We start from the raw sequence: 24,295 nt of genomic DNA, 5'->3' as shown, positions 1-24,295 counted from the left end.
GAGGGCTATCGCCTCCCCCACCCACCGCCTCCGCCCACCACCCACCGCCTCCGCCCCTCCGAGCAACTTTTCCCGATGCCTGTGAGCTCCCCCTTCGCGCAGAGCCGGCCGTCCGGGCCCGCCGCGCCGCCGCACGCGCGGGGAAGGCCGCTTCTCTCTCAGAGCCGACGCGGCTGTGGGTCCAGAACAATAGCCCGGGTGTCCTGAGTGGCAGGAGTACCAGCACTGCCCGCCGGGCTGCGGGTGGGACAGGAGAGGGGGCTGCGTGGGGGGCGCAGGGCGGGGGGCATCCCTGGATGACGTCCCTGGAGCGCTCGCAGCGCCGGCGACATCTCGAGCAGCTCAGCCCGGGCCGCCTGGAGGCCGTGACGCGGAGGCAGTGAGGGCGGTGGGGCTGCCTGTCCTCCGGCTGCGGGTCTGGGACTCCTGGGACCCCAGGCGGCTCAGGCACTAGGCTTCGCGCGCGGGCAGAGTGTGCGGTGAGGACCCGGTCTCCTCGTCCCGGGGGAGGCCGCGCGGGGGCGTCCACAGCAGGTCCCGCGAAGGTGTAACTGAGCCACAAACTTTTGCCGACTCCCGCGGCCGCAGCCGCCCGCAGCCCGACTCCAGCCGCGGTGTTCATTTAAGGTGGCGCGAGCACTAGCCGAGCAGGCCGAGCTCCGTCCGCGCTTTTGTCCCTGAGGTCCCGCTTGGGCGCGGGACCTCCTTAAAGAAAAGCACGTGGGCAGGGGCCGCGGCCCCCGCAAGCCGCCTCGGGCGCCGGCTTACACTCGCAGTCCGGACCTGTGGCGGGAAAATGAGGACGCGTCCCCGCCCGCCTTGAGGCCAGTGAAGCCCCTCTGCTGGCGGCACCGCCAATCCCTACCGCACACCTTGTGTCTCCTACCTAAACCCCCGGACCCGGAGGACTCCCAACCATCTCGCTGCCTGAGCCGCCAGTCCCCCTTAAGAAGTGTTGGCTGTACGGCGGCGCCAGAGGGCCAAACTAAATTCGTTTTTGGGAAACGCGCTCGGGTGGTAATTCTGGAAATCTTGGGCTGGTGCACAGACAGGGGGAAGCCGCGTCAGCCTAGTGTGCCCGGAGGTAGGCCGCCGTCCACTCGCCGCACCTACCCGGTGGGCGGCGTGCGCGCAGCCATTCCCTCAAAAGCAGAGGCCTGGGAGGCGGGGGAGCCTCTGGAAGAGAAAGGGTCCCAGAAACTAAACCTGCCCCGGCCTCTGTCTCAACGCCCAGATCCCGGAGAATCCCGCACCCAGGCGCCGCCCACCAAGTTCCAAAGGAGTCCTAGGCGACCCGGGAGGCTGTCGGAGCCCAGCCGAGAAAGGAAGTGAGGCTTGATAGTAAATCTTCGGGGAGCCACCCTGGGAGTTTTAGGCAGCATTTTCTTTTCCCTGCTTTTTATTCCCCAAATCCCATCTCCCCCACTTCCCTGAGCGAACGGGTTAGAGAAAATGCACAATTCGAAGTCTGTGAGAACAAAGTGGCTCGAGTAAACCAACTCGTGGTAGCTAAGGTTTTTGGCTGCAAAGAAACAAACTGTAAGTTTGATCAACAAACTTTTTTTTTTTTTAATCTGTAGTTTTACGTCGGAATGGGAAGGGGGTTTTGCAAAAAACAACTACCACTGTCAGAGTTTGAGCCCATTTTCAAAATGGGGAAAGACGCAATTCTTACAAATATCTTAACAACGATAATAATGCTGTTTCTTTCCTTACCTTGGTGTTGAACTGCAGAATCCTCCTCCGGATCAGTGTCCAGGAACTTAGAAGAAATGGTGATATTAGGACTTCAGTACTTCTGGAAAAAAAAAAATGCAAATGGTTTAGCCAGGATCTTTCCTGTCTGATTCGTCACTATTATTATATCTGATGATGCGAATGGTTGGAGCGATTCAATCTTAAGTCATTAATGAGCTATTTTATAAACACCACTGTCTGAAGATCTTCATTTACATTTTGCGAAGGATCACTTCGCTAACCTCACATGCTTATGTCAACAGCATGAGTAGGAGACTTCAGTCACACTCATAAACAACACAGCGGTATTGTTAATGGGTTAATATTTTATAAAGCGTAAATATTTTATTATGTTTTGAAAGGAACTATTGATTCTAAATTATTAAACCCCTGAGAAGGGTGATTTAAATAAAGTATACAATTAAGTACAATTAAATGTACATTGTGGCTAGTTTGTTTTCAGATTCTGCACCCTTTTTAAATTAATTGATTTTCTCATTAGTGGAGTTTCTTCTTGTCCGTTTTTGATAATGAACAAAGCTATCATTTTGGGCAAAAGAACTCAACACATAAAGGTGCATTTAACATAAAGGAAAATACCAAAAACTATGGGTTATTACTAGAAACGTATTTTGAATATTTGTAGATTTATATTTAGTAACACATTTTACAAATTTCTTTCAATTAAAAAAAAGAGAATTCTAGGAAGTTTTGTGATATATGCCCCGTGTGCGGGGGTTTTTTTCCCCTTGAGTTTTGTGCCTAATAAAGGCCTTTTCTGTTTCAAATTACATAAGCTTTTTACTGCACGACTTTTGTATTGACCTAATTTCGACTGAAGTAAGCAATTATTTTCAGCATGTTTAATTTTTACAATAAGAAATTTTAAATAACGTTTTTATCTTTTGCTAAAATTTTCCACTTTTTAAAACTAAATAAATTATGATTCAAAAGTTTTGTTTGGTTTCGTTTTATATTCCTCAAGTAGTTTACTTCCAAACATTTTTTAAACAAAATCACACTCAATAAAAGAATTGGTTTTCATTACTTTTTTTAAAAATAATTTTATCCAAAACGCATTTGTGCACAGATAGTTTGCTCCAGTGCTCAAACCATAAAGTTCATGTTGGGGGACATTTTTATCCCTCAACTTGCTTCTCACTGACGTTTTTTGTCAGGAATCTACTACGACGTCTTCCCCTCTCCTCCCCCACCCCCAATTTTTTCATATGTCATTTAGTCAAAGGTCGCCTGTCTTTCATAATCACACGGAGATTTGTTATTTTAAAAATCAACGGATCTTTATGCGCTGGGCTTAAATATGCATGTTTTTTCTAATTTCCATGTTCTCCCCTTTTCTCTCTATCTCTTGTCAGGCCTTTCTTCTCCTTTTATGGCCTGCACTTTTACTGACATTTCTTGATTTCACTCTCTCTCCACACCGAGGTTTCTCCTGCGCTAGCTCTTGACTCTGGCCAACCTTCCTTCCCCAATGACCGTTCAGGACGGCCTAGGCCCGACTGCCCGGGCAGAGGGTGCCGGCTGCCCGGCATGGGACACCGGCTCTCGGCTGGACTACCCAGACCTCTGAGGGCCCAGCATCCATCACCAGGCTTCCTGGATTTCAGGTCTGGTCACCCTGGCAAAGAGGCCCTCCCGGCGTTGCGCTGCTTCTTAGAGAACACGGGGAAGTTGTGCCGCGTTTCTCCTCCATTCTCGCACACACAGGCAAAGCTCTACGGGAATTGCCAGCGTCGAAAGCCTTCTATGGCTCCTAGGAACCCACGCAGGCCTGCCTCTCCCGCCCCCCTGCGGCCCCCCCCCCCCCCAACCCGGGCTTGCTCTGCTGGGGGCGAAAGGAGGGCGGGAGGGAATCGTTTCTCTCAAATGAAGCCCACACCAGTTCTGAAGCCAATTTCCGCCGCGGACTGTCCGGGGAGAGTTGGGCGACCAACATTTTCACGAACCGCATAACTGCCCCAGGCTTGGATTGGAAACTGGATGTGCCAAGGGGACTAGGGCCCGAGGCCAGAACGCCCCAGGGGAATGCGCCTAGAAGAGCAGATCAACTAGGGTGGGCTCGAGCCCTTTCCCAGACTGCTCCGGGGCGTCTGGGGACTGACCAGAGCGCAGGGGGCGGGGGACACTTACTTCGTTATCCGCACGCCTTCCTCTTTGGCATCAGAGCCGGGCAATCCCAACCCGCGCCAGGCAAAGATAAATTACTCCTGGCTCCCGCAGCAGCTCTGGGGCCTGGGCGGGGGCGGAGCGGTGCAGAAGCCGTCGGGCCGCCTAAGGTAGGGGTGGTGAAGGTCCTGCTCCCATCCTCAAAGGAACGAGTCCCTGCGGCCTGGCGGAGAGAAGCGTCCCAGGGAGAAGACTGGTTGGGGATGGGTGTTGGGCAACTAGTTTGTGTTAGATGGTGAGCTGAGCACCCAGGAGGTCGGAGGATCCGGAATCGGGAACCGACAATGCAGAGGCCCAGAGGGCGGGAGGGGACACGCGAAGGTCTGCCCTGGAGCTGCCTCAGGCGAGGACTGGAGCTCTGTGCACTGAGGCCCCAAATGTCGGGGGTGGGCACCGCCTGCCCCGGGTGAGGAAAGCGAAGGGACTTGTCTTGAAGGTGAGGGACACTTTGGTTTGGAGGTGTGGAAGTGCTTCCTCCGCGGCCGCGGGTTGAGAGGCCCGGGAAGGCGAAGGGCCTGCGGGCTCAGAGCACAACTCCAGCGACACAAGACAGCGCCCCCGAGCTCTTGAATCCTTTCACTCTTTTTCAGAGTCAAGAGCTTAATAGCTGGATCTCCTGCAGCATCTCAAGGAGATGAGAATGACTGCCCCGCTAATCTAGTTTTTTAAAAATAGAAATCGACTTTAAACGACCGGGAACAAGGCAAGGGGGGACAACACGAAACGCTAAAGGAGCTGCGGCTGCCGCCCCGCCCCCACCCCCGGGCGGCCTGGGTTTGAGCCCGGAATCCCGCTCCAGACTCGCTGCGTTTTCTCTCTGGAAACACCGAGCGAGGAGAAAGGGGTCTGCCCCATCTCTAATCCCGGGGCCCAAGGTAGCGGCGAAGAACCCTGCGACCTCGACTCGTCCTTACGGCCCCGTCGCCCCGGACCCCGGGTCAACGCCAGGGTCCCAGACCGGAGATAAGGCATCCTCTCCCGACAGCGCCACCGCGTGGGCTGCGGCCGAAACCTGCGGCGCCCGTTCATCCCGCTGCTTTCCCGAGCCGGCCTTTCCGCGTAGCCTCAAGTCCACAGGTTAAGGATGCGGCGGAGGGGGGGGGGGGGGGGGGGGATGGGCAGCCGGCCCAGGCAAATCCGGACCACCCTACACAAGCACCCGCCCGCCAGGCAGAACCTCGGCACCCCAACCCCTTGTAATGAAAAAGCATACCTGGAAAGTCCAGGCCACGGCGCCCCACCCGTACCCCAGCCTGCAGGCTGGGCAGCCTGTGTGCTGAAATTCTCGCCCACCCCTAGCCGGGGCCAGCCAGCCCAGGAAGCCGGGTCCGAGGCGGCCCAAGCTAGCTCGAGCAGCTCCGGCGACGTCTAGCGACATTAGGTCCGCGCTGCTCTCGAACAGCTCGGGAGAGAGCGAGAAAGCCTGCTGCGGGACCCGAGGTGCCAAGCACTTACTGGGACAGAGGACGAAGCGGACAGTCGGTCTATTTGGCGGCCCAAAGCTGTCTGGAGTGGCGGGGACCCTAGAGGGTTTCCTTGGCTGGTGACTCGCCTGTTCTCTCCATCTCACGAAGCCCCACGGAAACCCTCTTAGTCCGTCAAGCCTTGACCCCCGAATTAACGCCCGGGTGTCCGTGACATTGTTGTTCTGGAGCTCGGTTCTTCCCCGCCCCGCGGTGCCTTGCCTGGGGGCCCCGCGGCCAAGCCCAGCAGAGCCAGGCATCACCTCGAGCTGCCCCGGCGCTACGTCAGGATTTGAGAGTCCCCACGTCGGGCTCAGAGGACTTGAGTGGGTAGGCTGGGGCTTATTTTTAATAAATTCAACTGTTCACTCGCGCGCGCGCACACACGCACACACAATTTGGGGACTGCCAGCTACTGAAAGGGACAACGATCCGGAAAGGTGCAAATTCACCTGGTGCCTGTCCAATTACAAAACTCCGAGCCCCGCACAAAATAGGGGTGAGTCCTGGAGGCCCGAGCAGTCACGCCTGGCGGCCATCAGCCGCACTCTTGCAGGACTCCAGCCTCGCGGCGAAAACACCGCGCTGTCGCGGGGGCCGCAGGGGCCGGTGCCCAGCCGCATCCGCCGCGGAGCCGCGCCGCCAGCTCGCTGAGTTCCGGAGCTCCGTGTCCGCCTGGCCTGTTCACCCGCACCCTCATCACTGGCTACCTGTTCGCTTCCAAACCCTAATACCCGTAGGCCATGCGGAGCTATCTCCAAGTGTGCCAGGCCCGGCACTCGTGCCAAGTGGCTCACCTCAGCGGGCTGCGCCTGCCTTTGCCCCCGGTGCCAAGTGCCGAGCGAGAGGCGGCGGGTCAGGACTCGGACGCCGTCTGCTCACCTCCAGGAGCCGACAGTGGGTGCCTGCGGCGTCGCTCGTCCAGCCCTGGGGCTGATTTAAATAACTAATAAGCTCAGAGAAATTTTACGAGGGGAACTTTTCCTTTTAGTATCAATAAAGCCTAGTAATTGGGTTCGTTGGTTACCTAAGCTCGAGTTTCCCAGTCTGTCTCTCTCTCCTCTCCTCTTCTCTTCTCTCTCTCTCTCTCTCTCATTCAAAAGCAACGTTTAAGAAAACCCGGCAACTACGTGTGTGCGTTTGTGTGGGGTGTGCAAGTGTGAGTATGTGAAAGAAGTTGTTTGTTTCAAAAGTCCTTCTCCTGGAGAACAATCGTCATTGTCGCTCTGTGGTGAAGAGTTTTGAAAGGTGAACTGTTGTTATTTCAGAAGAGAAAAATGTTAACAACAATTCGTCTCAACACAAGTACAGCACAAGGAGGGAGGGTTCTAAAGATTTTTCCCTATGGATGTGACAAAGACATTTGCAATGCGTCCCTAATAGTTTGCATTTTAATCAACTTTTACTATATTTTGACTTCCACTCCTAGAATTCTGGTGGATTGTAGTGATATCTGTTGTTCTCTGTAAAGACTTCTATACTATCATGCATTCCAAATTTTTGGTTCAATTTTCTAACCTTTTTGAAAGCATGTTTTTAGTCGTAAAGAATTTTTCCACCTGGGAACCATGCCTCAACTTAAACATATAAAAGAACTTTCATGAATAATAACTGCAAATAGCCCATTTGTCTGTGTCCACGGAGTTGTTGGCGCCTATACAACATCTCAGAAATCTAAAAGCAATCTAAGCATGTTTCTCTCCAATCGTATAGAGATATGTGTGTTTTCATTAGCTGTATGGAAGTTTAAAAAAATCGCTTAAAAGACTTTTTCGAAAAGCATTAAGCTCAAATCTAACTGAACTTAAATTCCCTACCAGATACAACATAGCTAGTGCCTGCCAACGTCAATCTAACGAAATGAAGAGTATTTCTGAATCAGATTACTGTGGGGGTCAGAGGCTAGTCAATGAAAAGCGATGAGAATTCAAGTTTGCAAACCGTGGAGGGCAGAGGGGGCGGCTCCCCAAGTTCCCAGGAACACACCCAAACCTGTGCGCTCACATCCTCAGTGTTTACATATTATGGAGAACTCCTTTTCACTTTTATTTAGAAAATCGATGAGCTCCCCTTAGTTCGTCTTGTTTTAGGCTGCGAGACTCAAAGTCAGCTCGAGGGTTGCTTTCTGCCAGGTAACTTCCGGAGGCCCAGTTATTCGGAGATAGACCCAGCCCTTTGCACATTCCAGGCAGAGAATGGCGTCCCGCCGGCCCTTCCCAGCGCCAACGCCGCCACTGCCCCAAGCTCTCCTCCGCACCCGCGGGCTGACGGGACCGGAGCGCCTGACCCTCGTCTAGCTTCCTGAGCTCGCGCTACGGTGTCGGCACTTGGCTGAAGAGGGAGTGAACCTTGAGCTATGGGTGTTTACGCCCCGTTTCCCGCTTTTCCCAGAGGGTTACAGACAACTTCCCTTCCCATTTGCTCAGGCTGAGTTCTAGTTCCCATCCGTACTTTCTAGTCTTGCCATCACCAGGCTCCTAGTGCCCCACCGTAGTGGCTACGAGCTAAGGGCACTCACCGCGGCGACCCCGTGTCCCCCACGCTGACCAAGTTAAGGGAGGACGTGTCCTCTTGGCGCTGTCTTCCGAGTGCCGGAAGTCGAGAACAACGGCAGAGGCAGATGGAAGGATTGGGAAGGAAGGCGCAGGGCTGAGTGGGGTAGATAAGAGCCTCAGCAAGGAGCACCTCAGCCTCCCCAAACAACCTGAGGCCTCCCCTTCCCTCACTGCACTTCCATTGCAGGTCCCACCCTGGTCCGGTGGGTCCCCACTGAGCTGCTCCATCAACCAGGCTGTCCCCTGGCTTTTAAGGATCTCTCACCCCATCCCATACCTTCTGGCTGTTTGGAGTTTTGTTTTCAGTTAAGCTGTTTTCTGAGGTCGAAGAAGCTCCACTTTTTCTTTTTCCTTTGCCTCATTTACACTCCTTTCTTTAAAGAGCATCCCCCAAGCCTAGCTTCTGCCAGACCCTGTGCAATCTCCCAGAGCTCTATGTGGAAGAGGAGAAGTGATTTGTCTGTTTACAGCAGGTTTAATTAAGACAGTTATGTGCCGTGAACTCCTTGGGCCCCAATCAATGCACTTTGATTTAGAAAGTCAAATAGAATCACATCTTACACTTGTGGGTCCCCTGTTGCCCGCCCAGGCTGGAGATGGATGCTGTTGTCCGTCCACACCGGCCTCACAGGACCTGGACGAGACTCCCCCAGAGTTTGCCACCCTGCTTGTCCCCATGGCTCCCAGTAAGGTCTTCTTGCAAGACCGAGGCCTTCCCAGTAAGGGCAAGAAAGGCTGAACTCTCAGAGCTCTCCTGGTGCCCCTTAGCTGAGGAGCCAGGCGCTGGATTTCTGTGGACCCGGCTTCCGGGCTACCAAAGCATTCCCTAGCCCCAGGACCTAGTCCTCCGCTCTCCCGGGCCCCAACCCTGCAGAGAAAGCCTGGGAGGCAAGTCTCTTCTTTTACCCTAGCCCTGCATCCAGTACCCTCCCCTCCCCCCAACTCTCTGACTTAGGTGCTGGAGCATAAGCGTTTTCCTAATTTGGGGCTGCAGCATAAGCGTTTTCCTAATTTGTCATCATCGGAAACCTCAGACAATTGGACTGTAAAACTTTAAGGGCTTCAGGGAGATGCTGACTTCAGGCGCCCGATGGCAAAGGGGCGGGGAGGCTAAGGGTCGGGGACAGGGATGCGGGACAGACGCCCCAACTTGCTCTCTTGAACTTCCCTCCCTAGCAGCCTGGCTGCCCTAGCATAAGCAGTGGCCCACCCTTCCCTCCTCTCTCCTGCCTTCTACCCCCTCTATCTCCCCTCCTCGCCCCCACTTTCCAGAATATCACGCCACTTCTTCAGTCCTCGGCAAGGAAAGGGGCCAGCGTGTCAAAGGTCGCTCAGCCTCCTCACCTCCCCTTACTTTGTCCAGCTACCCGGGACTCGTGAGCCAGAGCCTTATGCTGCCTGTGGTACCCGTCAAGACTCCGTATGGGTGTGTGCGCCTCTTCTCTCAGTTCCCCACGTTCAGCCCCCAGAGATAGCACCCACGTTTCCCGCTGCCCCCCCCCCCCCCCTCCCCTCAGTCTCTGACCCCCCCCCTCCCCTCCCCACCCCCCCCCACCCCCCCCCACCCCCCCCCCGGAAAGCTGCCGACCTGCCATTAACCCTCATCATACCATCTATAGTCGATCCCCTTGGTTTTCAGTAGATTTGAAATCCAACATATATTAGATCCATATATTTAGATAGGATGGGGGGGGGGGGCTAAAACATTCTGAGCATGCCTGCGGGGTGGGGCGGGGGGGGGGGTGAGTCTCAGAGGAGTTGTCCTGAAAGCTGCCAGGAGCAGCCACCTTTGCTGTAGCCAAGGCCTTAATGGTGTCGACTTTGGTGGGCTGTATGCGCTGGGGTTCCCAGGGCAAACCCCCTCCTCGGACTCCTCCAAGCAGGGCAGGAGACTTAGGTTAGAGGGTCGAGTTTTAGGGGACTTTTAAAAATTTTGTTTTTATATCTGTAAACGACTAGTCCCCGGCACTAGACGGGTGCAGCAGTTGGCCCCAAAGTGGAATATGATTCGCCCCCCTCCCCCCCCCCCCCCCCCCCCCGTGTCAGGCAGCAGCGGGTGACAGCTGCCAGTAGCTCTGGTAACGCTGTTTGGCAGGGCTTTGGGCCTTGGCGTCCAACTGAGGCCCAGTAACCCCCATCGTGCGTGCATTTTGCCTAGGGTGCCTGTGCGTGTGTGGGGGGCGGGGGGGGGGGGGAGCTGGGCCAGGGCTGTATCCACGGTCGCAGCGCCTTCCCGCGCCGGGCTCAAGTGTGGACGCAGTGGATGAATCCGTGAATCAGCACCACAGCAGAGGGGTCGAAGGAACAGCCAATTCCGTTAAATGGGCTAGGCGGCTGCGGCTGACTGCCCCCTCCCCTCCTCTGAGCAGGCGTGAGGTGGCCCGGGAGCCTCGCCAGCAGCCCCCGCCCCTCAGGCGGAGCTCGGGTCCTGGCAATCTCTGCACTTTGTCATCACGCCCGAGTATTTGACATTCGCAATTATCTGCAAATACCCTGATCGGTTTGTATATGAAACACTTTTTTTTTTGCCTTAAGGTTGGAATCTGGTAAGTTTCAGACAAGTGGTTGCGGGGGGAGGTGACCCGAGGGACCGCGGGGGACCGGCCCGGTGAACCCGACTTGGCTAGGTGGGCGACGAGCAGGGATGGATCTGCGTGCCGCCCCCACCTTCCCCAGCTCCGCTTAGATGCAAGGCCGCGTGGAGCTATGGAAAGGCCAAGGCCGCGACCCTCGGGCCCTCTCTTAAAAGGAGCGCCCCCTAATCCCCGTGAGAGAAAAGCTGACTGGGGAGCGGAGATCCCACCAGAGGCAAGGCCCGGAGGTTAATCATCTTGATAATCGGAAAGGGCGCTGCCCGGCCTGGTTGCCGTCACCGAGAGTGTCAGTCACCAGCTTTCGACCCCGCCGCAGAATTACCTGCTCAAAGAGACATCCCACGGAGCCCTCCGCTCTGAGCTCTCCCCGCCCGCCGCCTGCGGGAAGTAAACCGCACCCTTGTTCAAAAGAAGCGGATGCCCCTTTGACCCTCCTCCTCCCCCAGATGGTTCCTAAATCCAGAAGGGCAGTGCCAGCCCCAGGATCTCTCACAACTCCTACATCGCAGCTTCCAGGCTACCTGCCTATTACACAGTCTGCGAAAAGAAAAGAAGAAGAAGAAGAAGAAGAAGAAGAAGAAGAAGAAGAAGAAGAAGAAGAAGAAGAAGAAGAAGAAAAGAAAGAAAGAAAGAAAGAAAGAAAGAAAGAAAGAAAGAAAGAAAGAAAGAAAGAAAGAAAGAAAGAAAGAAAGAAAGAAAAAGAAAAAGAAAAGTGATGGTAGGGGAGAGAGAGGGTAAAGAAGTGAGATTATGTGTCTGACTTTTGCTGCTCCCTTAGGAGCTTGATCCTGGCCCCTGGCTGATCTGAGGGCCCTCGAGCTCAGAGACTGGGAGGCCGACCTTCCTCCTGCGAGGTGCACACTGCCCGGGTGCTCCCGGCCCGGCGTCTTAATGGCCAACAAGCCCACCTACCTTGCTAAGGGTATAATATCAGCAACTTTGGAAACACCAAAACGTTCAGTGAAGCCTCCTCCTCTCGCACTCAGCTTGAAGCTCTGCTACAGACAGTGGGCTAAATTGCCTTTCACATATACTACTCACATTTTCCGGGAAAGGAGGTTAGAGAAAGCAGGTTAGAGAAAGGTGGGTGGGTGGGTGGGGGATATTGCAAAACCTTCAAGAAAAATCGGGGGTGGGGGTTAAAAAGTCCGTCTTTGTAAGAGCCCAACCGTCAAAGCATTGGTATATTCTGAAAAGGAAGACAGAAGACAGAAGCAGGTCGTAAACGAATCCCTCCACCCCCCAACTCCCTCCCTCCCAGCGTCCCCAGCCCGGGAACCCAGAGTGCCCTGAAAAGACATCAGCTCTCTCGGCTCCTGCTCAGTCCAGGTGGGCAAGGAAGCGCGGGAGGCTCGGGAAGGTCTTTAGCCTCCCGGGGTGCTCTTGACCCAGAAGAGACCCATACAGGAAAGGCAGCTGCGCTTGCAGCTGAGTTCACCTTCTCCACTCACGGGTCGCAACCCTTGCGCCCAAGGCCTCCCGGGAAGCAGGCTGAGACGCCGGAAGCGTCCACCTTTCTTTCCCCGGATTCCTAGGAACTTGGTCTGCGGTGAGGCCGGCTGCGGACACCCACCGGGGCCCTTAGGTTAGGCCCCGCCTCAGCCATGGATGCCAAGATTGGGCACAGGAGCCTCGGGCTGCACCAAGCTGGTGGGTTTCCGCCTGGGTCAGGGGGGGTGGGTCACGACCTCAGAGGGGAGAGGCGGTGGGGTGATACCCACTGCACCTTATGCTGCCTCCAAGACAGCCTAGGCCTGCGGAGAAGGCAAGAAGGGCAAGATGCTCCGCGACGGGCCAAACGTTCACCCTTTTATATTTTTTCTTTTTTTTTTTTTTCATGTCTTTATCTTTGTTAGATAAGTGTAGGGCTGCTATAGTCCAATAGCTTACTCTACATAAAATGCCCCGAGGATTGGACGAGACTTTGCAGATTTGGCTTCCCAGGTGACCGCTCTTCAGTATTCTGTTCCCTATCCACTCGCCGCTCCTGTAAGTACCCAGGGCAGCGCCCACTTTGGCAGAACTGATGACTCTTTGGACCCGGCCAAGTGCTCATCGCCCAAACCTGCGCGCCAGAACTGCAACCTCGCCGGAGCTCCTGCAGCGCGCACCCTGAACAAGCTGGCATCCCCGAGCACGTGCAAGCATCCTCCCACTTTGAAACAAATTCGGCCCGCGTCCGTCACCCCGAACGACTTTGCCTTCGGGCAAGTGCTACCGGGACCTAAGCCCCGGGCGAGAAGCCCCGAAGACGAGGGCGGGAGGCTGGAGGACTCCTCTGCTCACCTTGACTTGAGACACTCGAAGGCCCCAATTAACTATCGGTTGTATCGGGGCCGACGGGTGCAAAGTGGCTGCGACCCGCAGAGGCACTCGCTCCCGGAATCCGGGTCTCGAAGAGCATCTGGTGTCGGGGTAGACTGTACTGACCACCTGCAGCGCGCGCAGATCCCAGGCGGGAAAAAGAGCGCAGTGTAACCGGACGGTCGGTTACCTCTCCGGGGATCGGCCCTGACTTTGTTGGTAACTTAAGAAGCGCCTCTGAACTCGGGGAGCGCGTGATGGGGCACCTCCCTGCACAATCCCCCACCCCCTTCCTTCCCCGGCCTAGAATCTTACCATCCTGCCCCACCCCCCACGCAGCCCCGCCCGTTAGAAGCTCTCGGCGGGCACTCGGTTTACAGAGCCGCCGTTTCAGATGTTTATTCACAGCTAATTGCTTATGCAGGAAAATGCTCGTTACCCGGGCCGAGCGCTTCCGCCCCGCGCGGGTCGACCCCGCCGGCGGCAGCTCGCTGATCCCACCAGCGAAGCCACGAAGGAAACGGCGGCAGGGAGGCGGCTGTGCCACCCTGGGCCCGGCCACCAGCACTGCTCCGGACTCCCGGTAGGGGGAGCCTCCTCGGGAGCCAGGCCTCTTAGGTTGGCCTTGCAGCCCGCGGCAACCCGAAACGCGAAGCGCGGCGGCCTCTTCACCTGCCCTTCAGGGGCGCACTGCCAGCAGAGAGGGGAACTTAAGGGCTGAGCCTGTTCCTCATGCCCGGCTGTTGCACAGTGAAGAAGATAGACATGACTGAAGTGTATTCTTTAGATCCAAATATAGTTATGGAAATTTGTAGGTGAGATCATCTCCTTTGCCCATATCCAATGGCAAGAAAAAAAAATCTATTTTTCAGTGGTTAAGAACTGCTCTTGGTTCCACACATTTTGAGCTTTATTTTTAAAAGTTTAGGTGATCTAATTCCTTCTCATTGTGTTGCCCAGGCGTTTATTTCCAGGAGCATAAGATGGCCCTAGCACAAAACAGCAGCTCAGATGAGACCTGCTGGTTCTGCTGTAGTAATGTCACCAACGGATTCTCTCCCCTTCTGATTCCATATACTTAAGAGTTCAGAAGCTTTCATTTTAAGATACGACCAGTGTTTAGAGAACAACCCGAATCTAGGGTCAAGGGGAAAGAAGTTAGCTAGACTATGAACCCACAGACCACTCTACTGTGCTGACTGTGGCTGAACACCTGAGCTTGAGGGGCCAGAAACTTCCTGAATAATGCTCCCAACAGATAAAGCCTGCAAGCTCTCCTTATCCAAAAAGCCATTCTTCTCACAGAAATCCACAACTCAGAAGAGCTCTCCTAAGGCCAAGTCATCAAAAGCACTTCAAAGAGAATCGCATAAGCAAAGAATTTCACACTTGGAAGGAGACTTAAAGACCACCTAATCTAACGATTGTAGTTTACTGTTGAGCAACTTGAGCTGAGTAGAGGCAGATATTCCCACTGCATTGAGATTGTGATTCTCCTCTTCCGACCCTCAGTCCAATACAGTTTTGACTATAGGACACCAGAAATGCATTTCACTGTTGTCATTAGCCTTGTAAGTATTAATATGTTTCCACATATTTTAGGGTTCTTAGTAAGACATATTCCTTTAATAATATTATAATAATAGCAAAATCTGCAAGGTCTGTGTGAAAAGAATGTTACAGTTGGTTCAAAGGGAGGCTGAATTTTAGAAGTGAGTTACATATAGCATTGAAACATTTCGGGGAGAGACTAAACAAAAATAGTTGCATTGTTCTGTCCCAATTTAAGAACATGGGATATATGCAAATATACGAATGAATAGACAAAATGGTACAAAAACAAGGATCATTGATAATTCAAGGCATTCTTTTTTTTAAAAAGGCATTCTTCTAGGGGCGCCTGGGTGGCGCAGTCGGTTAAGCGTCCGACTTCAGCCAGGTCACGATCTCGCGGTCCGTGAGTTCGAGCCCCGCGTCAGGCTCTGGGCCGATGGCTCGGAGCCTGGAGCCTGTTTCCGATTCTGTGTCTCCCTCTCTCTCTGCCCCTCCCCCGTTCATGCTCTGTCTCTCTCTGTCCCAAAAATAAATAAAAAACATTTAAAAAAAAATAAATAAAATAAAAAGGCATTCTTCTAAATTGTGCAATTTTTCTCCAAAAATCAGAACTAATTTTGTGCAACTTTTTGTGTATGGGTTTTTTAACTGTTGAATTCTGATGTTGTTTTTAAGGACCAAAGGAAAATAATACGCACATTTCTAAAATCAGATTTGAAAAAATAAAAATCTAATTTCTTAAAAAGTCAAGTTAGTCACAGTAGGGGAAATTTTTTAAATAAAATATTATAGGATAAGCCTAGAAAGCACTCCCCACTGGGTTTGTGATAAACTCTCAGATATAAATGATATTTTATCATTCTCTCCACAATTACTTTCTTATTTTTTGATAAGGCCAATACAAAAATTGTTATTTACAAGGACACTCCACTATTCCTTTTTTATATCTAGTTCAAAAAGGCAAAGAGATACATTATCAAGTGGAAATGTCTCAGTCTCTTTCCGTAACTAATGTCTGATCTTTAGCAAATGGTGCTGTGATGTCATTGAAATGGGTATTGGACAAGGTACCAATTGATTTATTGATTTCCCTTCTTCAAAGTCCATTGAGAATTGGGGAGAAGAAGGCAAAACACAGGTTGGCTGAGATGTGCAATACTTATTCTATCACACACACGCAAAAATTTATTTGGCTGATAAAATCGACAATTCAGAAGCATTGCTTACAGAAATTCATAATGGAATTACATTCAGGCCACTCAACTGATCCACCTGCCCCTCCCCCATCCTGTGTTTTTATTTGCCCTTCCAATTTCAACCTTTTAGAGGTCCAAAAAGACCAAGTTTTCAGTTAGCCTATATACAACAATGAGAGCAGGTGGAAAGAAAAGGAGGTTCGAGGGGCAGGAGATAGAAGAGGCACATCTGCTTTCAAACACGACCCCATAAATCTTGCTCCAGGGCCCGGACAGCTTGGCAGTATCCCTGAAGCCTGGCACTCTCTGTGGATCTCATAAGGGATCTACGTGGGGCTGGAGTGACCTCCCATCTGGGAGAGGCCAGTACTGAGACTTTCCTATGTCCTAAACCTATGACGGTTTATAGCAGACTAATGGCAATAAAGAGAACAAAGCTGCTCTGATGGTCTTTGATTTTGTAGGAGAGGATTTCAAAGCCAGGCTCTTTTTAGCCTCAATCACTTGATCGGTTTTTGAGGAGAAAGACTTTTTTTTTTCATGTTTATTTTTTGAGAGAGAGAGAGAGAGAGAGAGAGAGAGAGAGAGAGAGACAAAATGCAAACAGGGGAGGGACAGAGAGGGAGGAAGACACAGAATCTGGAGCAGGTTCCAGCCTCTGAGCTGTCTGCATGGAACCTGACGTGGGACTTGAGCTATTGGACCCACAAGATCATGATCTGAGGTAAAGTTGGATGCTTAAACCACTGAGCCACCCAGGCATCCCTTGAGGAGAAAGATTTTTAATCCGAGTCCTGTTAAAAATGCCAGCTTAATCACCTGGAGAAACTCTACATTGTAACAGCTGCCTAGGAATTACCACACACAACAGTATCTACAGCAAAGCTGAAAATAAATGAATAAAAACAAACCTCAGACTTCCTCTCCCCTGGCACTCCCTATGGGTGAGCAGCATTGAATAACAGGGAAGATTTACTATGATGCATTCTAAACACAACTGCATATTAACTATTAACTACTTTGTTTTTCCTGTTCCCTCCCCCTACTCCAAGAAAAATGAACATCTTTGCCTTCCAGAGCTTTCTATTCATAAAGCTCAATCCTCTGCGTTTAGCATCATGATCAAGGAAATCCCTGCTGGCTAAGGTGAGTTGACTTTGCTCTGCCTTGTGTCTACAGGAGAGGATGGTAGGATATGGTGAAGAGAGTCTCTCTTTCTCACCACTTCAGGAGAGGGGTATGCTTCCAGAACTTGTGGTTCATTTTACCCAAGTCATGCCCTTTCCTCCTGAGGCTGGATTCCAGGTATTCTCCAAGAAAAACTGGATGGGGATGGCCCTGAAGAAGGATCTGGAACACTGCCTGCATCCTTCTCCTGGTGTGAAGATGCTGGGGGAGAGAGTATGATGGAGAGAAAAGTAGAACTATGCTCACTTTTAAGGAGGTTACGCCAGTGTGAGCTGGCGCAGAGAACTCTTTTTTAAAAAATTAAATTTATTTAAACAATAGCATCCATCTTCCTGCAATGGTAAGTTTAATTGATAACTGTTAAAAATTCTTAAAGTATTACAGGAAGTGTAGCCGAATGCTTCAGGACTTTACGCCTACAAGGTAAGTCAGTTCTGTCTTCGCCACCTAACAATGAAACCCGGGGGAGGTTAACTTACCTTTCTGAGCTTCATTTTCCATTTCTGTCAAATGGGCATCATACCAACAGCTATCTCATAAAACTGTGAGGATTCAATGAAATACTACGTGTAAGTGGCTTAAAATAGTTCCTGCAACAGCAACAACTAAACATGTTCACTATATTATGATGTGGGAGTTGCCGATACAGTTGGCTCAGAGACTGTGTCCCCGGGTGTTTGTTGGCTGCTACAGGGACACATGGTGTCATACCACAGGGTGAGAACACCTTAGGCTTACTCTGAGAACCATCTCTCTCACCCTTCTGCATTACATTTGCCCAGGGATCAATATTGTTTTATTTGGTGATGACAAAATATTGTCATTTCCCTCTCTGTTACAATCATGAAAGAAAATGGTTACACTTTGCTAGGTTGGGCGGTTTTCTCCGCCCAGTGTATACATTCCTATGCTGTACTCATTGTGGTCAGATTTTTCTCTGGGCTGTGTTCTTTTAGCTACACTGAGAACAAGAGCAGCCCCAGAAGGGGGCAGTGAAAAAGCAGAGCATTCAGGAACAGCAATGCCGAGCCATTCCCTTCACTTACCTGGAAGACCAAGTGCAAAACAGGGGAATTATGCTCGAAGCCTCAGAGGAAATGCCTCTCCAGCTTTAGCAAAAGCAGAACAGATGGTAGGAGTTATCACCAAAGACCCACTTGCTCCTTCTTGTGGCTTTGTGTGTCTTTTTTTGAGGGTCTCTCAAAGTCCACACACTAAGCCAAATAGCTTTATTTAGGCAGGCTCATTATACACCTGGCCTACCACTGCCTTTGACTTAAGATGTAGGTATTAAAACGCAGAGTCTTGAGGCCCAGGAAGACAACGTCAGAAGGAAAACACCCAAGATACTGTCCTGTCTGGTTCTCTCTTTGGTTCCATGTTTTGTTCTTTGTGAGCTCAGCCTAGATAGATCAGTTTGAAACAGACAATAAAATTTCAATGACCTTCCAGATCGTGTTCACTCCCACAAACCAAACATAAATTGATTGCTTTTTTACCAATCAGTTCTCTATTGCAGCTTAAGGGAAGATGCTACCAACACTCTGGTAACCCTTGTCCCAAGATGAAAACCCTTAGGCTCTTTGGAGTGGGTTGGGTTATTATAAACTAATGCTGACCTATGGAGCCTGAGGTATTAACTCTCTCTTCCCTTCCCCTTCTGCAAACCAGCCATTTGTTTTTATGTTTTTTGTAGATATATTCAGTCCTGGGGAAGGGAGAAGGAAAAAAAGGGGGAGGGATATGGATAGTAGCCACCAGACTGGATTGGCTGAAAGGCTCAGACTTCTTTTGGCAACAGGAATCTCGAAACACAGGTCTCTGAACCATTCCAACTCAACAAATACACTGAGAAGCTACTGGTTCATACATTGTATTGCTCAGCTAGCTTTTATTTCAAGAAATAATGAAAACAATCACAAAAATAATAGCAAAGAATGCTACTAGGCACTGTACATGCATTCTCTGATTTAATACAACCATTCTGTGAGATAAGGACTATTATCATCCACGTTTCACTTTCATAAGTGAGTCCAGAGGTTAAATAATTGGCACAAGGTCACATTGCTAATTAAGAGTGGTCTTTAACTAGCAGACCTGAGCTGCTCAGACTTCCTATTTGGTTCTCTCATCAGCTTAACAGACAGAAGTCAGAGATAAGTTTTTACGCATGTGGCCTTATTTAAAGATACCACTTAGCAAATATTTTGAAGTGTGTTTTCAGGCCAAGAACAGCCCCTGGCACATCAAAAATACATCATGTACACCTAAGAACTTATAACCTAAGATCAACTATTAAGAGGACCATACACTACCTGACCACACAGATGATGGACAAGGCTAAGCAAACCCATTTTATAGCCAAATACACACCGACACAAGTTCATATTTTGGAATGACAACCGCAGAGGCCTAGCCTATTTGGAAATCAAGGCTTAGAGAAGTGATCACTCTCTGACAGTATTTAGGGCCTGCTTCTTGGAGAAAGGGGTACCTGTGATGCTGATGTAATTGACACAAATGAACAGAGCTGTCCACAGTGACGGGGGGAGCAACTCAAAGTAGACAAAGAAGCTCACAATGTGCTGAGGATAGGAGATGGTCTCACCAGAGTAGTGGCCAGAACAGCCAGCAAGAGTCACACAGAGAGTAACTGGCTAGCAAGTCAGGACAAAGGCAGTGTTTTCCAAGTCTGCACAGTCAGCTTGTTACTGATACCCCATATCTGCCGCATTAGCTTTCTAGTCCTTTGTATTCATGATGACCATCCCTATGAAATCCTTCTTCAAATATTTTGTTGGAAGGGTGGCATGGTGGTCTGACACATGTTAAATCATTCAGCTAAGATGTGAATAAAGTTCTCAGAAATATATCAATGGGTTTCCAATTGTGTGTTTAGAACTATGCCAGATGGTATGAGGAAAGCAAAGAATTTATAAGATTACCCTTGTCCTCCAAGAACTTGGAATTCATTTAGGAGACAAAATTCACTCAGTTGGCAACAACCAAAAGGCATCAATTTTCCAGGGAGTGTGGTACCAACAAAATAAGACATCATAGAGGTGATAGATAAGTTTAAGAATAAAAATAGTCCAGGCAGGTGACATGTTAACTGGATCTGGAAAGATGGTAAGACTTAAATGGGCTGGGGGGACAGGGTGTGATGGGAGCAGAAGCTGGGTGCCATGAGGAAACTACAACAGCCTAGACAGAAAGATCAAAGGAAATTATGTTTGGTAGCCAACATAAGTCAGTTTATGGAGGCCTCAAATATTACCCAAAAGGAAAGAGACTTGATGAGGAAGACATGAAAGCCATGGTAGCTCCCAACTTCACCCCCTCCAACTTCTGAGCCATTTAAAACTGCCTTCATCTCTTAGTATAAAAATCATACACGTCTATTGCAAAGGCATTTAAAAGGACCTGCGAGGAAAATTGCAGCTCAACAACAACAGGAAAGAATAAAAGAAATAGAAAACCACCCTAATAACTCCACCTGGAAAATTCTGAGGTAAAAGAAGGCTCATAGTGAGAAGCATTTTGGAGAATTATCACAACGACAATATGCAGGACAGCTTTGAGGAACAAAAGACGAGTGGCCAGGAGAAAAATTAGAAGGGCAGCAGGCTAGGAAGCTGGTCACGGAAACATGAGGGCCAAGTCCAGAGCAGTGGTAGTGGGAATGGAGAAAGAAGGCTGAATCTGAGAAACTTTCTAGGGAAGGCCACCATCAGGCATTCTTCTGATGACCGAAATGGTGCGCAGAATCTCCCTAGCCTATTAGGGCTCATGCCACACCCCCCACGGACTCACTGGAATCCTTGCCTGGATTTCTCCCATCCCAATCATTTTCTTCCAGACCCTGGATTGCCTAGCATCTCCCAAAGTGGTCTGAGCCAAGTTAGGTGGCCCCACAGGCCAAGAGAGTGCCAAAGTTCTAGAAATGACTATTTTCTTGAGAAGATACTAGAAGCTGTCCTCCAGCTTTTCAAAAAACCTTTTTTATAGATTTAGACTCTTGGACTGACTTCCTGAGGCCTCCAGATTGCGCAGGTGGAGAGGGGCTCCAGGTCAGTCATGTGCTGGATGGGCATCTCCTTTGGAGAAGGAAACGTCCCCCAGATGGTCAAAGCAACATATATATTTCATAATGCAGCACACTACTTCCTTGTTTGTTTTCTCTCTCTCCACCAGCAAATCACTTTCTCAGTTGCTTCATGGTTCTCCACTCATTTTCCAGCTCTGTTTTACATTAGTAATCCCTTATCACTCTATCACCACCAGCAACCACCTTTAAATTTCTTTTTTAATCACAAACCAAAAACCAAACTGTTTTGAGAGTGGAGATAATCCTCTGTGAAAAGTGAGTGGATAAATCTTCAGAAATACTAGCCCTCATGTTAATAGCAGCTCCCTTGGATTTAACAGTAAAGAGCTTGTGACAAACCTCAGGTTTTCATCGAATATTGTCCGTTTTATTCTGTCACATGACTGCCCAGCTGAAGCCTAGGTTTCCCAGCTCCCCTTGCCGCTAGGTGTGACTATGCGACTAATTTTTGACCAACTAAAGGAGAGAAGGGATGGGTGCTACTCTTGGTCTTAATTTTGAAAGGATCAGGCATGTACCTTCTGTTCCCATTTGTCTACCTGAGAAGATACAAGAAGTGGAGAAGTCACTTTGAACCCAGATATGAGATTTGAATGTTGAGGATAGCAGACTGTCCTGTTGGCCCTGTATTGCCTACCTCTGGACTGTTGCACGAAAGAGAATCAAGCTTCTACCTTGCTTAAGCCCTCTACTTAAGAGTTATTTTGTTGTTTTAGCCAGCCTGGAGCCCAACTAGTGTTATCCTACTTTATCAGTAAGGAAACTGTGAAGTCAAAAAACTCCCTTAATATCAATCATACAATCTCCATGAAGATATCACAACAGGAGGAATAAATAGGGAATGGCATAGGCATGCAAAAGGCTTGAGAAGGATTGGGGGAGGCTACATAGTATAAAGAATGAACTCTGGCCTGAAGGTCAGAAAAGTTGAATTCTAATTATAGCATCAGTTATGATTTATTGAATATTTACAATGAGCAGGTACTATGTAATGCTCACATTTATTATCTGACTTGATACCCTTGAGGTAGATACTTTTTTTTATCTTTATTGTACAGGCGAGGAAACTAAGATCAGAAAAGTTAAATGACTTGCCTAAAGTCACAGAACAAATTGTTAGGGCCAAGATTTGTAGCCAAATCTGATGCCATTCCCTGTACTTTCAACCGTGATACTGATACGTCACTGTCTTTAGTTTTTATGCTAGGTCACTACTAGCTAGGTGACATTTGGCAAGGAATTTTCCATTTCTGGCTCTCATTTTCCTTAATTATAAAATGAAGGCATTGATCATCAGTTGTACCTACTTTAATTCCTTCACTGTGTTGAAAGATTGTGGTTCTAAGTTTGGCTGTGCAATGATTTGCTGGGATCTAGGGGATCCGAATAAGTAGCTGAAACTATTTTTCCAACATGCACCATGTCAGTGATCACAGTGATCTTTTAACACATCACAAAAGTGTGGTCAAGTCCAACAAAATAATCTGCGGCCCTGACCCAGAGGTCATTCTTATTACTCCCCCAGCCCTCTCATTCCCTAACTCTTCTCTGCCTCATACCTCCTGCTTGTCGTTGGCCACCATCTCACAACTAACAGCCTGAACACAAACATTGGTACACACTGAAGACTTGTTCCAGGTCTTCTAATATTTCCAAATGACACTATACCCACCACACTTATCTTGGCTTTTATTCATATCCTCATCATCGTATCATCATCACTCTACCAATAGGAAAGCTCTTGTTTTGTTAGGCTTCCTCCTCTTCCACTGGTCCACCTCTGCAAGGGGGAGGCTTCTTGCCTTCTTCCACCCTGAAGTAGTGGGCTTTCAGCACCCTCTGCTGGGTTCTGCCTGCAGCTCAGAACCTCTCTCTGTGGAGGAACCAGCTGGACCTTTGTTTGAGACTTGGACCAGGGAGGTCTCCAGAGGGAATTAAGCAGAGATGCGTGGACAAGTGCATTCCTGATAAGTGAAGGCGGTGCTCCAATTTTACTCCTTCCCTGGATCTTCAACTGGCAGCTTTCCAAATCTCGACATCTGGGCCAATATATTACTTTCCTGATCTTTAAGGGGGCATAACCGTTTGAATTCAGGAAGCTGTGGGCCACCTCGGTGACCTCTCTGTATACTAGTAGAAGCCACCAAAGACCTGAAGCCAAAGTTTCCATTATATTGTTCATGATCCATCCCTAATTCTGTCATTTAACAGCTTTAAAATGCGGTCAAGGCAATTTTTTTTTTTGGTTTCTTAGCTATAACATATGGATAAAAATCTATACATGCTTCGCCTGCCTCACAAGATGTTGTGACAATAAAAAGTGATAATTTGCTGAAAAGGACATTGAAAACTGTAAACTACTATGCAAAATCCAGTTATTCCTGCTTTGATATCAATGTCTATGCACTGATCTGCAAAGTCCATTTAGAAAAACAACAAAACAAATTCCCACAAATAAAATGTATTATCTGAAATTTTAAAATCAACCAAATCAATAGACTTATTAGCCTTCCCAAGCCTTAGTGGGACATTGAGCTCATATGGTAACATGTACACTCATATGTACCATGTACAGTCTGCATGTAGAACCTGGGATCGGAAGGTGCAAGGATCGCCCCAGAAGCAAATCCCAAGCCAAATCTAGTTAGAGCCAAAGAGATCTGCACCTGGTCCCTACTCCATTCCTCTGCCATGGGAGTCAACAGGAGGGGACTTCACCAACTGACTCAGAATGCCAGGGATGGGAGGAGAGTGGGAGTCCCTGTGCATCAGGCTGCCAACCAGATACACAGGGCAGTCTTTGTTACTCCTCCCTGCACTGAGGCTATACTCTTTTTTTTTTTTTTAATTTTTTTTAACGTTTATTTTTGAGACAGAGAGAGACAGAGCATGAACGGGGGAGGGTCAGAGAGAGAGGGAGACACAGAATCTGAAACAGGCTCCAGGCTCTGAGCTGTCAGCACAGAGCCCGGCTCGAACTCACGGACCGCGAGATCATGACCTGAGCCGAAGTCGGCCGCTTAACAGACCCAGGCGCCCTAAGGCTATACTCTTCTGGTGACATTGCTGCCTTTGCGGTCTCATTCCTTTGGCCCCTTTTCCCACGCACTGGACTACAGCGCCCTCTAGGGTGAGGTGTGTCCTCCTAGCTACGGAGCTGAGCTGTTTAATAGCAATATAATGACATATACATAATTGAATTTTTTCTAGTAGCCATCTTTCTAAAAAACATAAGGACACAGGTATAATTTTAATAATAGATTTTAGTTATCCCAATATATCCAAAATATTTTCATTTCTACATGTGATCAATATAAAAATTTACCTGTAAGATCTTATGTCCTTTTTTCCCCCCCATGATAAGTCTTTGAATACCAGTGTGTATTTTGTATTTACAGTCCCTCTTCAA

At 49.6% G+C, this 24,295-nt stretch overlaps 2 protein-coding genes across 3 annotated transcripts in view; one reads left to right on the top strand and one right to left on the bottom strand.

Annotated features, from left to right (window-relative positions):
- Positions 1 to 5,490, bottom strand: part of SATB2 (SATB homeobox 2) — a 194,186-nt gene extending 188,696 nt beyond the window's left edge. The window contains exons 1-2 of one of the 2 annotated variants that reach the window (XM_058710060.1): positions 5,380 to 5,490; positions 1,717 to 1,798 (exon numbers count right to left, since the gene is read on the bottom strand). The gene's annotated coding sequence lies outside the window, so the exon portion shown is untranslated. Of the gene's footprint in view, positions 1 to 1,716; positions 1,799 to 3,888; positions 3,981 to 5,379 lie in introns of those variants that run through there. The other variant, XM_058710050.1, reaches the window with a different exon arrangement.
- LOC131490318 (uncharacterized) lies at positions 297 to 2,690 on the top strand. The gene is made up of 4 exons (XM_058692568.1): positions 297 to 379; positions 511 to 614; positions 683 to 1,539; positions 1,735 to 2,690. The coding sequence occupies exons 1-3, from the start codon at positions 297 to 299 to the stop codon at positions 1,330 to 1,332; spliced, it is 837 nt and encodes a 278-aa protein (XP_058548551.1). The 3' UTR covers positions 1,333 to 1,539; positions 1,735 to 2,690.
- Positions 5,491 to 24,295: the final 18,805 nt, after the last annotated feature.

Source organism: Neofelis nebulosa, chromosome 2, assembly GCF_028018385.1.
Source record: "Neofelis nebulosa isolate mNeoNeb1 chromosome 2, mNeoNeb1.pri, whole genome shotgun sequence".
NCBI classification, from domain to species: Eukaryota; Metazoa; Chordata; class Mammalia; order Carnivora; family Felidae; genus Neofelis; species Neofelis nebulosa.
This window is presented reverse-complemented; position numbering and strand designations above follow the sequence as displayed.

Bases quoted from the DNA above. Each gene is read 5' to 3' on its own strand.
- LOC131490318 (XM_058692568.1), top strand. From the start codon at position 297: ATGACGTCCCTGGAGCGCTCGCAGCGCCGGCGACATCTCGAGCAGCTC. The intron at 380-510 runs GTGAGGGCGGTG...GTCCCGGGGGAG, and splicing joins GAGGCCGTGACGCGGAGGCA to GCCGCGCGGGGGCGTCCACA. The intron at 615-682 runs GTGTTCATTTAA...TTTGTCCCTGAG, and splicing joins GCAGCCCGACTCCAGCCGCG to GTCCCGCTTGGGCGCGGGAC.